Source organism: Emydura macquarii, unplaced genomic scaffold (assembly GCF_026122565.2).
Source record: "Emydura macquarii macquarii isolate MOO-44397 ecotype Brisbane River unplaced genomic scaffold, CSIRO-AGI_Emac_v2 contig_383, whole genome shotgun sequence".
Classification (NCBI taxonomy): Eukaryota; Metazoa; Chordata; order Testudines; family Chelidae; genus Emydura; species Emydura macquarii.
This window is the reverse complement of record NW_027130520.1, coordinates 14460643-14479593: the sequence shown is the minus strand read 5'-3', so window position 1 is coordinate 14479593 and position 18951 is coordinate 14460643. Positions and strand designations below refer to the sequence as shown.

Below are 18951 nucleotides of genomic sequence, written 5' to 3'. Positions count from 1 at the left end.
ATTTTCTTTAGAAAATAGTGCTTTAATAAGAAAATACACACATTACATAAAAATATTTCTTAGTTTAATGTTTTATTTTTAAAGTTATGAAATAACACATTAAAATGTGAAAAAAAAATCTCAGAACCTCACAGTTTAGAGCTACAAGTGTACATCTTTACTCTGGATGGCTATGGTTGAGTAATTTCTGCTATTCTTTCTCTCTTTCCAGTATAAATGCTTTTTCTCTCCTCTCCTTTTCTGCTTCCAAATCCTCACTCATCAAATCTCCCTGATTCTTTATTTTGTTCTCTAGTTTTGCTCCTCTCTGTCCCCACTATCTTTTTACTTTAAGGTTCAACATTTAATATAAACCACTTATGTCTGTGGTCTACTCCTATTAACAGAATTGATAAAAGATACAGGATTTTTTTTATGACTGATCTCATCTAGTGCATACATTGAAAAGACTAAATATGCCAGTTAAGGAAATGGTGCTTGCTCAACAAACTGAGGGAGTCTTTCACCTTTAAAACACTATTGTACAAAGGAGAAAACAGGGATAGTTAAAGAGTTCACTCAAGGAGATTGGTGGTGACTGTAATTAGTTTGGCATTTGTTCCCCATGCAGCAAATGTGAGTTACAAAGCCAGGAATGGATCTGATGGTTTTTGAAATATTCAACCCAGATTATACCATTTTGACTGCTCATACTTTTATTTAGTTTATATATATAATATTTTCATCCAATAAAGATGATCTTATGACTCATTTATGATCTTTGAAATGATCAAATAGACTCTAAAACATAGGGATTATAGGAAGGCAGTATACATCATGCGATAAACTATAAACAACTTGTGAAGCCAGACAAATACTATATGAAAGCTGCACATTATATAAAGAAATCTGAAATGCCAAATAGGGTTGCCAGTTTTGGTTGGATGTATTCTTGGAGGTTCCATCACATGACATAATCTTCAATTAAAGATTAATGATTAATTCCTGGAGGATTGGCAACCCTAATGCCAAATGGGAAAAAGGACTAATAAAAGTATATTAACACCTCAATTCAAACTCCCTGCCACACAGAGGGTGCTGCTGAAGTGAAGAAGAGATTCCAAATTGGTTTCTTACCAAAAGAACTGCAGTGTATGTAATCTGTTCTTGCCCTCTCCCCCACCCAACTGCTTTTTAAAAATAACAATACTTGGCACTTATACAACACTTTTCATCTGCTGATTTTAAAGTAACTTACAAAAGGTGAGAAAGAATTGTTATTCTCATTTTACAAGTAGAGAAACTGAAATCTAGAAAATTTACTGTAAGAGTCTTGCTCAATGTCACACAGCACATCAGTAGAAGAGCCAGAAAAAGAACCAGTTCTCTAGAGTCTCTCTACAGTGCCGCCAGCAGTTGACGGCAAATACGCAAGCTATGTAATGTAGTTTGTGTATCTCCCATCGATGTACTTACGTTAACATAGCATGATGTCTTCATGGCACTCCGTCGATGGGAGACACCCTCCATTCAGCACAGTCTTACTCCTATCAAGGAGGTGGATTACCAGCATCGACCAGAGAGGCCATCTGGGGTTGATTGAGCGGGTCTACACAACCTGCTCAATCGATCCTGCTGCATCGATCGCCACAGAGCCCACAGTGTAGACATACCCTTGGACTAGAATCCTGTTCATAGGACCATACTGATCCTGTTTTTCTTCTATTCTCTAATGCATTATCATTCATCATTCTATGCAATCTGAAAGGATAACTAGACGGTTACAGAACTATAACTTTCATTTACTCCATAATCCCAGATACCTTTAAAAGGACAGATAAATGAATCATAAACCTCCCAAGATTTAGTTTCTTTTGAAAATTTAGAACCCACAAAGTCTGTGTGGGCTTAAAATATAAAGTAATAAATTACTAATCCTTCTTTACAAGTATATCAGTATTGTGGTATGATACATAAAGCATTTGAGACAAGATATGACTAATCAGAGAGGTAAATAAAATGTTGTTTGTGTTTCTTTTAATTCAGCTATATCTTGTGGAATTCCTAAAGCTCCATTAAATGGTGGAATCTTAACTACAGATTACTTAGTTGGCACCCACGTTACTTACTTTTGCAATGATGGGTATAGACTATCATCCAAGGAGCTTACTACAGCAGTCTGCCAGCCAGATGGTACATGGAGCAATCATAATAAAACACCTCGTTGTGTAGGTAAGTAGCATTGAACATTCTCTCTGATTAAGAACTTTCCTGTATTTTGTTTTCATTAATCAAAGGAGCTGTGTTTCAAATTATTTAAGAGTTCTGCTTTTGGCTAATTAATACAGTGAGACATTTGAGTACATTTAAAACTTGTTTTGATCATATACAATATATATATCTATAGATACATAGATAGATATATATATATATATTGTAACCTCCTGTGACAGTTTGAAAATAAATACATTATTTAGAATATATTAAAGTTAATAACTCAGGTTGCAATCCTTGGCCTTCCTGCCTTAGCAGCTGGCAGGAGTCTCCTGGCCAAGTCAGAATCTAAGGCCACAGAGTCATAAGCTGATCTAGACTTTCCTGATCACTCTCTGATTGATCCTCAGGGACAGTTGCATAGCTCTCTCCTTACTCTCCTCCCGTCCTAATGACCCCACACCATCTAGATTCCAGAGGATGGCACTGAGGAGAAAATGCATATGCAATTCCCCAGGGAAAAGTGGGTACTTCTCTGACTATAAATTAGCTATGAAAATCCAAATGGGCAACAATGCTGAAGCAGAAATGACATTGTAGGAAAGGTCAAATGTCCATCCAGATGTGGATTATTCCCCCATCTTATGGAGTTTGGGAAAGAGGGGAAAGTATGGGTTTCAATGGAGACACACACAGGTATCCAGCAAAGTAATGTAAGGTCCTTTCCTGGTATCTCTTTCTCCCTTACACTAGCAGTGTAGGAGGGAAAAAACAGAGCAACAGCAAGGAAAGGCTTCTTGTGAGTCTTGGGACGCTCATGTGCAAAACCCTGCGGAACATGGAGTAACTATGTTGTTCCCTCACCAGACTGGGTGGTGGTGGAAGGTGGTAGGGGACTCTCATTTATTCTGCGAAGAAAGAACATAGGATTCAGAGGATTCCTTTCCCCGAGAAAGATCCAATGTGCTTATGACCACATACATAAGGATTACAGCTCAGCCTTCGGCAGGTTCTGAAATCAGACACAGATTCCAAATCAGAAGTTATGATTAAAATTTAACGCTGAATTCATATGAACAAATATTTTCTATTTCATAAGCTAGTTAACTTGTACTTTCTGAGCCACAAATACTTGTCTCATGGGTTTTTTTGTTGTTGTTTTTAAGTTGTTACATGTCCAAGTATCAATTCCTTTACACTGGAACATGGGAGATGGCGAATAGTGAATGGCTCACATTATGAGTACAAAACAAAAGTTGTTTTCAGCTGTGATCCAGGCTATTATGGTTTGGGACCAGCATCCATTGAGTGTCTTGCTAATGGAACATGGAGTTGGAGAAATGAGAGGCCTTACTGCCAAAGTGAGTATACATTGTGTATAAACTTTCCTTGTAGATTCACATAGAAAATATTCCCCTTCAGTTTACTAGAATAGCAGAACCCATCCTAAACTATAATTCCCTAGATAGGCCCGAGTCCTTGTAACGTAATATCCATTATTGTTAATGAAAGTCAAGATGATTAAATTTATAATAACAGGGCTGTGCACACCAAAATGCCCTCTTGAGGTGTGTCTGTCCGGAGCAAATATACACAGAGTGGGATGAACAGGACACAAGGTTTCTCTCTCCCCTACCGTGGACACTCTATGCAAGGATCAGAAACAATAGCCTTCCATCCTTAGGGAACTATAGAGACTGTTCTCTCCTAGAGCCAACAGTAGTAAAAGCCACTGCAAAAGGATCAAGAAAGCTGACTAGGTGCACTAGGAGAATGGTACAGCTTTCACATTCCCCCTGCACAGCAGAGAAGTAGGGAGAGATTTTTCTTTAAGAGCTTCCTTGGGGTGGTGAGGATCTACATCATCTCCAACACAAGCTGGTATCCTAATGGCAGAGAGAAAAGTAATGAATATGAAGCATAATGGTGTTACCCTAAATTTGACTCAGTTTACTAAGTACATCAATAGACCAGACACAGGCCTTGTCGCTATCAATAGGTAATAAAAGATAGCCCACTCTAGGGGATTTACAAGGGTTTACTAGGGTTTTCCTTTAGATCATTGAAAAACTCCCCAGAACTGACTGCCTCAGTTTACCCTTGGAAGGACACAAATACAGCCTTCCAATCAAAGGATTGACATCCAGGCAACAATTTTATTCCAAAACAAAGTATTCTTTATTTCTTATCAGTCTTAATACAAATGAATTTTAAAATCTACATGCAATACAAGGCAACATGTAGCATGTCATATAATACAATACAAAGCAATATAAATCATAGAACCCAGTGCAGTGCAGCATGCCTCATATGATAACGTATACAAGTACAATGTAACAATGACACAACACTATACACTAATAACACTATATGCACTATACTCTATTTATTATACGTTATATGTATCAGCCTTGAATGGTGTCATTCCACCTGTGGTGATCAGTCACAGGTGGAGTGGAAGAGGCAGGTCCTTGATACTAAGTTGAAGCAGACTTAATCATCCAACTTTATTAGCTCACACATACATTCATTCCCCATAGTAATAAAATCAGGCTTGCTTCTTAAGATTCTTCTGTTCACTCTGACTCATCTCAAGAGGTCCTTCTGATCAGTCTCTTCAATTTTAGCTCTTTTAAGAATACTATATTCCTACTGCTGCTCTTTCTTCCTCTACTGCTCTCTCCACCTTCTCTGTCTCCACTCTGCTGGCTCTGCTCCTTTCTGTACCTCTTCTGTACCTGCTCTCCTCTCTGCCGCACCACACACACTGTATTCTAAGTCTGCCAGCTCACCTCCTTATAGACAGATCCTTTCCAATTGGTTGCTTTTTCAATGGTACCCATTCTGCCAACCAGTTCTTAATGTGCTAATGATCATTCATGCTGGACCTGATTGAGAACTGATTGTTCTACCTGAATGACCCCTTCCTTCAGGTATTTTGGAGTGACCTTTGTCTCTAGACTCTTCCAGATCATTCTAAAACCACCATTTTGATCTCCTCAGGTAAAATATTTGTGGCCGCCGTTTTGGATTTTGAGCTGTGACTGCTTAAAACTTTCATTATTTACAACTTATTATAACCTTTTAGACTAAAATAACTACATTTTCATGTTCACCTAATCACTATGATTCATGGTTACCATCTTAATTATGCTAATTAGACATGCCAAAATTAGGATGTTTCTCCCCTGCCCCAGCTGGGTGACAGGGAGCTGTTTGTGGTGCTGATTCCTTACACAGTTCAGGGCAGCCTAAAAATCTCCTGTAGCTATGGAGTCAGGTACTTTTAAACAAAGAAGCTAAAATATTTAACCTTGTGTGGCTAAATATAGTCACTTATGAGAATTAGGCCACATTTATGTAGGTGTTTTATGCACCCATGTTAGAAACGTTTGGCCTAATATCATTATCTGGGGGCTACACAACCAATATATCATAGAATCATAGAAGATTAGGGTTGAAAGGGACTTCAGGAGGTCATCTAGTCCCACCCCTGTTCAAAGTAGGAACAACCCCAACTAAATCATCCGAACCAGGGCTTTGTCAAGCCACACCTTAAAAACCTCTAAGGATGGAGATTCCACCATCTCTCTAGGTAACACATTCCAGTTCTTCACCACCCTCCTAGCGAAAGTATTTCCTAAGAACCTCCCCCACAGAAACTTGAGACCATTGCTCCTAGTTCTGTCATCTACTACCACTGAGAACAGCCTAGCTCCATCCTCCCTGGAATCCCCTTTCAGGTAGTTAAAGGCTGCTATCAAATCTCCCCTCATTCTTCTATTCTGCAGACTAAACAAGCCTAGTTCCCTCAGCCTCTCCTCATAAGTTATGTGCTCCAGTCCCCTAATAATTTTTGTTGCCCTCTGCTGGACTCTTTCCAATTTGTCCACATCCTTTCTGTAGTGGGGGGCCCAAAACTGGACACAATACTCCAAATGTGGCCTCACCAGTGACGAATAAAGGGGAATAATCTCTTCCATCGATCTGCTGGCAATGCTCCTACCGATGCATATATGATTGTATATGATTGCTTTCTCCTTCTAAAGCACCAAATATCTAACATTCTACTGGAAAGAGGGTCAAAATTAGTGTTTATGGTGCATGCACATATTAAATGTAACAAAATGTACAGATAAGCTGACATGTATTTTAAATACAGTATTTATAGTAATCCCTGTTTAAGAGAGAACACAGCTATAACTAGTAATAGATAAAGAACTCCAAAACACAGTGTAAGATATTTAACTATTTTGAAAATAAAAAATAATTAAAGTTTTTTTTCAATTTTCTCTTTTTCATCTTCTTGGAAATTCCAGACTTAATTTGGAGGGGGTTTTTCTCCTTCCCAAATGGGAGTTCTGATAAAATTATTTAGGCCTGTCTGTGCTGAAATATTGTATATAAATCCTGCTTTGACTCTTCCAAAGAGAAAGTAGTAATTCATCACCACTTTGAAGTGCTGTCTATGGCAAAATCCCAGCCTTCTATATTTTGCTAAGTCCTCATTCATCTAACTGTACATCTAAAGTTTCTCGGAGGTAGCACTGAAATTAATTTTCCTAATGGTATCATTTCTATTTATTTCATTTTTAAGAGAAAACATTGTCTTCTTGTAAAACAGAAAATGCTTTGAATTGTGACTAAAATAATGGGTTCACAGAACATAATAATTCATTCAGTGTTAAGACTGTATTTTTTAAATATGCTATATAGTGACCTACAAGATACAAATTAAATAAAATAATATCTGTCCAACAAAACTCAAACATACTGTTTTACAAGCACAAAGGGAGCATAGAAACATTTGTATTTCATTCACAAAAACTAGATAATTAGATATTAATGAATTTTGTTGATTAAAATATTCCAAGTTTTTTAAAAATAGTTTTACAGTGATAGTTTAAAATATTTTTCAGATGTTGAGCGTGAGTCCTCATTGCATATTCTTTATTTTACACACAGATTTTTGTATCTTTTTTTCTCACAGATCAGAATAGAATACTCTCAAGTGTTTATTTTAACCAGTTGAAAATATCTATTAAATGTTTTTAGTGCTCAATACAACATGTATATTTTTTTCCTTAAAGTTATTTCTTGTGGAGAACTTCCTATTCCTCCCAATGGGAATAAGATTGGAACTCAAATCACATATGGATCTACAGCGATATTTACTTGTGATTCAGGATCCATGCTAGTTGGCTCTGCTGTAAGGGAATGTCTCTCTTCTGGACTCTGGAGTGGAACTGAGACCAGATGCTTAGGTATGTAAGCTGAAACATTTGCCTGTCTGCCCTCTTTTACAAACTTTCTTTAGCTGGCATTAGCAAATGGTAGGTCAACTAAAGGTTTCTTCTTCCATGCACAGAACCCTTATGATTGATCACTCCTAATTTTCTTAACAATAGGTATCTCTGAGGGGAAATCTATTATCCAATTAGTGTTTATTGACTCTATCCATCCTTTACAAGAGTCTCAAATTTAAACTAGAGGGCCTAAATATAGGCACTTACATTCCTATTAATGGACCTAATGTATGCCTCTTTCAAAAATCTATTCCCCAATACCCCACTCTCTGAGCAGAGTTGAGATGCTTTTTGAGCGTCCCTTCTATGCTAGTGGAATAATTTCAAAGATCCATTTTAGTGGATTATGATTCTGCATGTTTTGTTCTTGGTTATTTTGTTGACTTTATTACAGAGACATCAGTTCAGGACTGCATGCAATTAACATTTTCTTTTCAACTGAGGTCAAAGTGGTGATAGTGTTTTGAGTTTTGAATGTAGCATTACAGTCCTATTCTCATTTATTATTCTTGAGGTAATAAGTGAGGGATATTAAATATCCATAAAGTGGGATTTTCAAAAATATCCAAGCTAGCCTCCTGCAGTAAAAATGCAGTACATTTAAGGTCTGATCCAACATACTAGTTGGAGGATTTCTTGTGTACAGTTTGATGATATATTTGTATACTACTTTTCCTTTAAGATAGCTGTTTCTGTAGCTCAACTTTTCTTTCAGTGCCAGTCTTCAGCAAAGACACCTCTAGGTTTCAGTTGATTCATGGATGAGCAAAACAGTTACCTGTTAACCCATAAATCTTTAGTAGGCATTTTTTGCTGACACACAGTGGAGTGGAATGTGCTATTTTTATTTGTGTTTCCCTTTCAGTTTACCATGCAACCCATTTGACAGAGAAGAAAGAGGATACTGTTATTTGATAAATATTTGTTTCTCTTTAAGTTAAAAGATATAATGAGGCAGAATATTTAAAACCTAAAAGCCATACATAACCATATCATGTATAGATTCAAAATCAACTGAACTTTTCTTCTATAATTACCTGCTTGTTTGTTAAGGACACAGCTTTTATCGATTTTGAGAAATGCTAATGTTTTTTATTATCAGAGAATCATTAGTCTCAAAAATGCTAACTTCCTAGAAACGCTTAGCTGTTACTTTTTGCAGAGCATCTTGAACAGATTTTTTAAACTGATTTCAGCAAAACAACTTCTTGCCAAGTGAGGTAGTAAGTAATTCAAGGCCCACATTTATTTAACTTTTTCTTTATTTTTTCTGTAGAAACAGGAAATGACAAATAATGACCATGAAAATATTAACAGGTTATACAGCCTATAATGAAAACTTGAAAGGAATAGCCTGAGGTGATCAGTCTTATACGAAATATGCAGTGATACTTTTCCCCTGAGTTGTATTTGTTACTGTTAAGTGCCAACACTTTAATACCCAGTAGTAATAATTTATTAACAAGGGGTATGAAAAGAACAGAATCAAAACAGTATAGCATCATCTAAAAAAGGTAATGACTGAGTTACAGTATATTCTCAAATGTATATTTTCAAAATTTTACTTACACGAATGGCAGACTGGGCGCAGTGTTACTGTAAAATTTGACATACGTAACAGAAGCTGGTTATAGGAGAAATATATAAAATGGAGACAAGTAACACTTACTCAACTTCATTGTTCTCAGAGTAGTGCCCCTGCTGGCTGCTTTTTATTGCATCTGTTGGGGAAAGAAATGGTTTTTCCAAAATCAGTGATAGGTTAGTTCCCCAGCATGTTTCTATATTTGCTTCCCCAGAAAGTAATTTGGTGTTGAAGATGGATTGATTGATGGATTGATGGGACTGTGGTGCGGAGAATTGATTGAAAGACAAAGATTTGATTAATTAAGGTGGAAAAGATAGTAAGTGGGAAAAAATGGGAAATGGGAAATGTTTTGGGAATAATCAGCCGCACAATACCTCTGTTCCATGTGGAAACAAGCAACAATGCAGAGCTAGCCCTTGAAACCCTCTTAAAGGGTTAGATTGTACTGAGACAATACTTAACACGAAATACTCAAAAAATGCCTCTGCGGTAGTCGGCACCGAGATGGTGTCTTGTTGCAATGCTTAAGAAGTTGATGGTGGCTCTTCCAAAACCAGACTTGATAGTGCCCCTTGCGACACTTGAGATGACTGTATTGACTTAGGCACCAATTTGGAAGAGAAGTAGTTAGGTTTCAAGTGCACTCTACTCAACTCTTTCTCAACCCACTTACCCGATGTAGAAGTTGAAGACCTTCCCCTGGCCAGTGCCAGTATGGAAGCTTTGTATATATTCCTTGGTATGGAAGAGGGAGAACGGTGCTGCGATTCTGCTAATTCTGACTGAAGTTGCAGCACTCAGCACCAAGTCAGACTGCGAGAGCTCCAATAGTGGCCTAACCACTGCCTCCATCAGCAGGAATTTCAGCCTGTTCTCCCTATCCTTCTTCATCCTAGGCTTTAATTTTCTGTAAATCTGTCACGAGTCCTTCATATGTGCCTCTCCCAAGCACTTCAGGCAGTTATTGTGCAGGTCACTAACTAGCATAGACCTGGAGCAAGAAGCACACAACCTGACACCCAGTGATCAGGGTATACTTCAGAACCATGAATTGAAAAACTCCAAACAAGGAAAAAACAAGTCTGAAAAAACATTTTTTAGCAGAACTAAAACTTCCTAACTATCCGAAGAACTATCTCTTCGGAACTATCTCTATCTGCACACACACTATGTTAAACAAACATTGAGGAAGAACTGTTCTGGTACAGGACAGCATTCCGACAACTGTTGTGGGTGGTAAGATGGAGCTGGGGGCGGGAGGAGTCTAGCAGCAACTCTGCCATTTATTCCTGTATGCAGCATCGCATGGCAGCAAGGGGAACTTGAGCCACCGAACAGGTACTGCTGAGGGAAAAAGTTTCTGATGGCCATGCACTGGGTGCATAGACAACAGTGAAATGGACATGTGTAATCACTCGAAGAAGTAATGTAATTTTTCATTGTGAATGAAGGGCTTGTCTACACTAAAAGCACTACAGCGGTCCAGCTGCACCAATGCAGTACATCTGGTGAAGACGCTCTATGCTGAAGGGAGAGAGCTCTCCCATCAGCATAATAAAACAACCTCTGCAAGAGATGGTAGCTATGTCAGTGGGAGGAGCTCTCCCACCAACATAACACTGCTCACATGACCACTTATGTCAGTGTAACTTATGTTGCTCTGGGGGGGCGATATTCACAACTCTGGGTGACATAAATTATGCTGACATAAACTAGTGTAGACATAGCCTTAGACTAATTTATGCTGGAATGAGTCTGGAAAGAAGCCTTTCCTTTTTTTTTTTTTTTCCTTTCAGTTCAGAGGGTTAGCCCATTTTCTTTCCATTCAACTGGTTTTTACTTTATATAGTATCTCTGCAAGAGAGTGGATCTGAATTTTATACCATAATGGTGAAGTAGCGACATTAGTCAATAGAATTACACTAGTATACAAGAGGCACAAGACCAGAATCTGGCCCAGTATCTCAAATTGTTTTCACTTTGGAAATAATCCACACTTTCTCCAATTAAGGTCCTTACATAAAAGGTTGAAGGTTTGGTGAAATCTTGTTGAAACTGCTGGGTGTAATATTCACCATTCATTCAGGATAAATGTAAATCACAGTTAATCTTCTTCTTTTGGAGTAAGAAAGCTGAAACAATAATAGCCATCACCCCAAACACCAGGGTATGTGAGACCTTTCAGGAGTGGATTGAGGGGTTTCACAGTGCTTTGAATGCAAATGTGAAGAACTGGGTATTGTTTTGGTAGAACTGTGTGTAAGTATGAGCAGAAGCAGCCAAAAAAACCTCAGGAGCAGACAAAAAAGATAGCATGGAGAGCAACAAGCTACATCAATTTGATTCTTAATGTGTTTAAACTTAAAAACAATTATCAAACCTAGTACAGTAGTACTAAAATGTGCAAACCAGCACATATGTCTTGTGGAGGATCTGGAGAGGGGAGGGAAGAGTCATTAAAATCAATACAGTGCTTTTTGCACAGATAAGAATGAAGGGGTGGAGCAAGAATAAAGTTTGCACAGTACATTTCATAGTAAACCCAGCTACAGAATGAATGCCATATTTGAAACTTTTTATTGAAAAATCAGGGTTAAAGAATTTTAGAAGATGAAGAAAAATGGCCTAGAATGAATTACAATGTTAAGCAAAATATCTAATCAGAGATTCACAGATTTCTGATGAGTACTTCTTAAGACAAAGAATTTATAAACTCCCTATCCTAGAAACCAAAAAAATAAGAATGAGAGGTACTAATAATACGTGAACAGCACAAAAACTACCTAATTTGCCCTAAACTCAAACCTTAGCAATGAAGAAGGAGTGTGATCAGGAAGTGTCAGAATCTTTTTAAACATCCATTGAGAATGCTTTTTTCTACAGTATGAAGGCTGCTCTGTGAAATGTACATGCAAGATTACATGAATTTAGAATTTTGTATTAAATAACAAAAAGGTGCATAATCTTATTTTAACTGTCAATACTGTGTAATGTCAGAACATCACTGAAGGAAATTTACGTTTATTGGGGAATAATGCTACATTATCATTCTACAAATGGGTTAATCAACTGTCCCATCACAATGACCTCAGATGAGGAAAAAAGGATCCTCTGTACCAAAAGTTTGTTTTGCCCGCCTCTACACAGGGCATGTCTTCCAGTCATAGATAATTTCCTTATACCTTTCTAAGAGCATCTTCTGGCTTCAGCTACTTTTCAGACTTTCTTAAAGAGATGGATGGTGATGCACCTGCCTTACTTATTTCACATTCAAACCCAACTCTCTCTTGGATAGTTATAAGATAACAATCATAGGAAATACTGAGAATGTCTATGAGGCAGAGAGCACTTCAGTTCAATTAGACCTTTGCTCAATCAATCTACCTTTCAGGCAACAAATCCCAACTTAATATTCAGCCTGAACGAGACAAAAGCATGGTGACTGCACATCCATGGACTCCCTGGCCTTGCTCTTTTTTTCTGGAAAGATTTCCTAGGAATTAAGGAAAAGGGCCAGAGGTGTTTCATGGACATATCATAATGAATATCTCTCCCAATCCATACTCCTAAGACATCGTCCTGAACAGTATCACTTATTGGCCAAGATGGTCTTCTCCCAGGTCTCCTCCTGGCCAGCCTGAGAAACTTGGGAGCTACCACACAAGCGACCAAATAGCGGGAGGTTGAGATCTTCAGTACTTCTTAAATTCATGGCTATGACAGCAAGGTTGTCTTCAGGATTACTTGACAGGACTGGGCACCCCTGAAGAGGACCCATCCTCTCTGCCATGGCGGAAAGTCTAGTTACTGGTCTGGTAAGAGTAAGGGGAACCAGTGAGAAAAGTCTTCAGGCTTCTGGCCAGCAGATACGGATGAAATATGTAACACAATCTAAGAAAAAGATATTGATAGGGGTGGGAATTCCAAACTGGAGTTCCTTGATAAACCAAATTTATTTTGTCCAGGCTGGGATACTTTGCCTTAAGTTGAGATCATGGGGAAAATGTTATGTTTTGCAAAACATGTAAGAGTGATCACACAAAGTTTGGTGGGTCACACACTTTTCTGGATCATTAATACTTCTGGGGACAGCTCCTCTGTAGTCACTGACAGAAACCCTCTGGCAATGGATGGCAGGTTACTCTTTTTAATAACAATAATAAAAACAGCCTTCATTTATTCTACCAAGTATTCTGCAAGTCAGTGATTCAACCTCCGGTACTGCAGTAACCTGCTTCCTGGACAGGTGGTCTCTCTTTACCATGCAAGGAAAAACCTGCTATGATGGCATTGCTCCCCCCATTGCCTGGCTCCTGACATCAGTCTCTAGCATCAGCTGGATCAGCTCCACCATGGTCAGAAGAATGGGAAACCTCCTTGTTGGATTCGGAGGTGGGTTGACACATATCTCAACCCAGAAGCAGGACTTGTTGATCTCCGCACAGATCCTGTCTTCCCACTTACCACCATGACCCTTCAGTGGGATTTCCCATAGAAATGAGGCCAAGACAGTGAGGCCGTGTCCCATATCAGTGGACGTTTTGGAACTCTTGAGGTTTTCACCCAACTTCCAGTTCATTCCCACATCGTGTGTACTCAGTGCCCTTGTCTAAGGGCTGGGCCTATGCACTGAGCACCTCCATCCCCAGAGTCTGATTTCAGCCATCAGGAGGAGGTCTCAGAGCCAGAGCAACAGATGGTAGAGGAGATTCTACTGCCTTCAGTTTTGGCTTCCTCTTTGTCCTTACCACATGAGGCCATTTTGTCTGGCACAACTTCACCTCCCCATGATGATTTTAAAGTTTTTCTGGAGTTGCTAAAGAGAGTGGCTGCAGACTTAGGCGTACAGGTCGAAGAGGTCAGGGAATCTTCACATCACCTGGTTGACATATTATCACTGGTGGGTCCCACCAGGGTAGCTCTACCAATTAGCAAAGTGAAACCAGAGTCTATAAAGGCTCTATGGCAGAGTCCATCTTCACTGCCTTCCACCACAAAAAGAGCAGAAAGGAAATATTATCTGCCCTCCCAAGGTTTTGAGTATCTTTATAGTCACCCACCTCTGAGTTAATTAGCCGTGATAATGGCTAATGAGAGACCATTAAAGGCACCAGGCTGCCACTCTTAAATCAAAGGATGCTAAAAGGCTGGACTTGTCTGGCAGAAATATTTATTCAACTGCGGGTTCCAGCTGAGTATTGCTAACCAATAGGCTCCACTGAGGCAATTTTAATTTATGGGTTTCCATGGAAAAGTTCAGAATGCTCCTTCTGGAGAATGCTAGACAGGACTTCTCTGGCCTGATCAGTAAGGGCAGACTAGTCATGAGAACATCATTGCAGGTGGGGCTAGATGCAGGAGATGCAGCAGCTACAATCATGGATTCCACGGAGGCCAAGCCTAGATCATCCGGGTTGCAGTCTTCTGGTCTTCCCTATGAAGAACAAAGTGCTATCCAGGATTTGTCATTTGAGGGTTCTTCTGTGTTCTCAGACTAGAAGGACAGCAATCTGTATGGATTTAAAAACTCTAGAGTCACCCTGAATTCCATAGGTCTGTACACATCAGCCTCAGTCAAAAGGCACTATTGACCACAACAGATGCACAGATTTTCCACTCTTCCATCTTGGCAGCACCTATCAAAAAAGAGGTCTAGCGGTTATAGGCATAGGCCCCCCGGTTCTCCTTCATTGTGCTTCAGCTCTAGCTCTAGGCCCCTCAAGACACCTGCAAACTTCAAAGCAACAATGTTTGTGACCTAGTCTAGGCTGACATGCCAATCTCCATATTTCCAGACCCGAACCCCCAGATTACTTTGTCTCAGATTACTTTGGACTAATGGGTCTTGAGCACTGTGAAATTAAGATATACTTGCCAGTTTGCTTCTACCCTTTCTTCCCCCCATCCCTTTCCATCCGTCTTCAGGGAACACTCTCATGAGAAACTCCTTTTCCAGGAAGTTCAGTCGCTCCTTTGCTTGGGAGCAAATAGGGAGGTTACATATAGTCTCAGAGGGAAAAGATTTTATTTCCAATATTTCTTAATTCCAAAAGTGAGGGGGGATTTTAAATCTGCATCACCTCAAGAAAATCTTAAAAAGGATAAAGTTTTGCATGGTCACCCTAGCTTCTGTTATCCCTTCCATAGGTCCCGAGGACTGGTTCTCAGGAGTAAGGCTCTGCTGGAAGCCAGCAGATCAGTTCTTAAACTCAGCAGCAGCAGTAGTTCTCTGGCTGTTCAATGCACTTGCCTCCCTGTCTCTCTTCCTCCCTGCCTCCCTCATCTCTCACCAAACTCTGCTCCTGCTATGCTCCTCCACAGCTCCAGCCCAGGTCCTGCCCTGCATTCAGCCTTGTTTCCATTCTGTCTCAACCTTCAACCTGCCTTAGAATCACCCCTGCTCCTGCCTTCCCTGACTCCTGGTAATCCAGTTCCAACCCTTGGCTCTGATACCTGACACTGACTCTGTTTTCACCCTTGGCTCTGGCGTTCAAACTCTGACTTCATTTCTGACCCTTGGCCCTGCTTCCTGGTTCTGGCCTTATCTCAATCCCTGGCTCTGGCATTTGGACTGTGACCTCTAGGCCTGACTCCTGCTCCGACCACTAGGCATGACTGCCTGCAACCCAGTCTCCTGACATTGGTAAGCCGCCCTCGACTTAAAAGATGCCTACTTCCACGTGGCAATCAATCAAGGTCACAGGAATTACCTCTGATTTCTGGTACATCAAAATCCTTATAGTTCACTGTACTACATTTGGCCTATCAGCAGCTCCAAGTGTTTTTACAAAGATCATGGCAGTATTAGCTGATTTCCTTCCAAGATCAGGAGTGCAAGTTTACCCCGAATGAAATGACTGGCTTGTCAATGGGCATTTCAGATGGCAAGTGCGAGTTCGAGCAGTGTTATCCTGATCCAGTCAACATTCAATGCTCTGGGACTGTTGATCAGTACAGAAATATCTCTCTTCTCCCCAGTCCAGAGGATAGAGTTTATAAGGGCTTTACTGGACTCATCTCAAGAAAGGGCCTTTCTTCTGGACTCCAGGGGACCATTTGAGAAATTGTTGTAGGTTTGAAGGTTCATCCGGTCATAATAGCACAAAATTGTTTGAGGGTTCTAGGTCATATAGTCTCTTGCACCTACATGGTTCAATATGCCAGACTGTGACTCAGAACTCTTCAGGGTTGGTTGGCATCTCTTTACTCGCCAAGCAACTCTCAGTTGGACTCTGTGGTAAGAGTGCCCTTCCATGTCTTCACCTCCCTATATTGGTGGACAAATCCAGCCAAGGTATGCGTAGGCTTTCCATTTTCCCACCTGCAACCGACTCTCACGCTAGTGACATGCTTCAGCACTGGGATGGGGAGCCTGCCTGAGTTCTCTACAAACACTGAATCTATCTATGGTCCTCAGAGGACTTAGCTTTATACATCAATGTCTGGGAACTGAAAGCTGGCAGGTATTTCTATTGCAGATCGGGGAGGCAGCCTATTCGTCCTCACAAAGAACACTGCAACGATGTTTTACTTCAACAAGCAGACAGGAATCCACTCTTGTCCACTCTGTTAAGAAGCAACTCTATCTGGGAGCTCTGTATTGCCAACTCAGTAGATCTAGAAGCATCTTACCTGCAGGGCATGCAGAATGACCTAGCAGATCACTTCATGATGGGTGGGGGGGGTCTCAGGAGTGGGAGCAACCACTCTTCAGCCTCCCGCGCCCCTGTCTGTCATGAAGGGCTGGCCTGGTGCCCCGCACTTACCCACTGCTGCAGCCCCACAGCCCAGCACCGGCTCGGATGGGCTCATGATGCGCAGGAGCTTGGGGGCTCTGGAGGGGCTGGTGCCCCCTCCCCCCCCACCACTACTTCCCCTCTTGGTACGCCACTGAGTTTCAGCAAGAAAGAATTGAGGAGGGCTGGTGTGGCTCGGGCCTTTATACCTCCATGTAGTTGTGTGTGGCACCAGTGGGAGCTTAAGCTGCCTAACAGTTACTGCTAAGGGAAAAAGTTTTCAATAACCATGTGCTTGACTCACAAACACGAAGAGTGGAATGAACGTGTGACATATCTCAAAGAACAACAGTTATGGAACAGATTAGTAACTGTTTTTTTTTTTAATAGCAAAAAAGTTATTGTGCATATGCAACTTCTATTTTACTAAACAAAATAATTTGGTTTTTTTTTCCCAGACCAAAAACTCAGTCCAAATTGTAGGATAAACATTCTAAAAACTTTCCATTAAAAAAAAAAAAAAAAAGAGGGATTCTGGAGTACAAAAGAAATATCAGCTTCTATACTGAATTTTACTTTTATATCTTTAAAATGTCTAGATAGATTTGTTTCAAACATTTTTAATGAAAGACGAAAGAATCACAGCTTGTCTGGCATAACAAAAGGTTAGGATGGAAATGCTGAAAGGCCATTAAGAGCAGAAGTGGTCCTAAAAATGTGTGTGATGTAAAAATGTGTGTGAGAGAGAGAGGAAAATGAACTGATGGGTATGTTCACATTCTTGGCAATATCAGATGGGGCCATTGGGATTTTTTCATCAGTCACCTTAACAAAAAAATGACAAAAGAAAAAGAAATCTGGTAATAATCATTAAAAGAGCTTGAGTATCAAGGGAATCAAACATAAAAGACTAGAGTAGAAGACCAGTAAAAATTATTCTTGCAAATTTGCCCATGTTTAGAAGTAGTATTATTTTCTTTTAAAAACCTGCTTCTTCATCTCTTTTTTGCCTGTGTAATGAGGCAGCCATTCTCAAGGATGTACAGACAAAGAAATTGGTTTCCTTGACTATGGGAACTTCTGTAACTGAAAGCTCTCAGAACAGCCCCTCCTTTTCTGATTTTTTTCCTTTCAATTTGGCAGCCCTATACATTAGATTGAAATATAGAGACTCAAAACCAAGGAGTTCATTCTGGCTTTTGCTATATGGATTTGTTTTGTTTTTTTCTCTCCATTTATTTTGTGAGGGAGGCCAAATCTATGGTTGCATGGAAATAAAAAGGGGAAATAAATAAAATAAAAAAACACCTTCTGGAATACGCTAGTGAGTGTTTGCCTTTGATAGGGCTGAGATGGATGTGAGGGAGATTATTCACCTGCATAAATGTGTGTAGATTTCAGTGATGGTCACAAAGGTTCTTTTATCAGAATATGCAGGAACTATGTACATCAGTGCTGACAGGACATTTTCTATAGTATCCACATTTAAAAACAAGAATATAGATACCATCAGTATGTAGTTTACCATCAGTACCTACTTGACAGATGGTGTTTTGAGAATGAATAAATTGAGGCTGAATGCTAAAAGTCTCCAACTAGTCAGCTCTTAGTCAGGCAAAATTTCTGCTGAAGGCAAAGTAAAAAATGAGTAAAAACTAGTTAAAAGCTTCAGGATTTAGCCCCTAATGCTTTTTGATTTATTTTTAGATTATCGAATGAAAGCTGTCTTGTAAGTGTCACATATTATGTTATTAGATTTTATTGATGGTTTTTTAAGCCCCTATGATAGTTGGTTGCCTTTGGATTTTAGAATAGTAGAACTGTCTTCGTACCATTTTGGGACCTTTGAGTCTCTCAGAGATAGGGTGAGAGCCATTTTGGAGTTAGGAGGAACTAGTCTGGCAGGATCTGCAAAAATTTTAAGACATTTAAAACTTTTCTCAAACTTTGTTCAGATGCCATTGCTCGATTGGGATAGATTTAAAATAAATTTTCTCGTTACAGTCACATAAATTCCCTGTGACGTGTGTGTACAGTTCCTGAGGCTGCACCCAGATCCTAATGTGGTTTATTTAATTGCTTCAGTGCTGTTTTCTCAGGAGGGTGATAAAGCCAGGTCTTCCTTCTG

At 39.7% G+C, this 18951-nt stretch overlaps 1 protein-coding gene across 3 annotated transcripts in view; it reads left to right on the top strand.

Annotated features, from left to right (window-relative positions):
* The window catches only part of CSMD3 (CUB and Sushi multiple domains 3), a 1042296-nt gene that overhangs the window by 927599 nt on the left and 95746 nt on the right, over positions 1 to 18951 (top strand). For 2 of the 3 annotated variants that reach the window (XM_067537409.1, XM_067537407.1), the window contains 3 exons: positions 2026 to 2211; positions 3360 to 3554; positions 7284 to 7457. In XM_067537409.1, the coding sequence (XP_067393510.1) occupies positions 2026 to 2211; positions 3360 to 3554; positions 7284 to 7457 (555 nt within the window). The remainder of the gene's footprint in view (positions 1 to 2025; positions 2212 to 3359; positions 3555 to 7283; positions 7458 to 18951) is intronic. The other variant, XM_067537408.1, reaches the window with a different exon arrangement.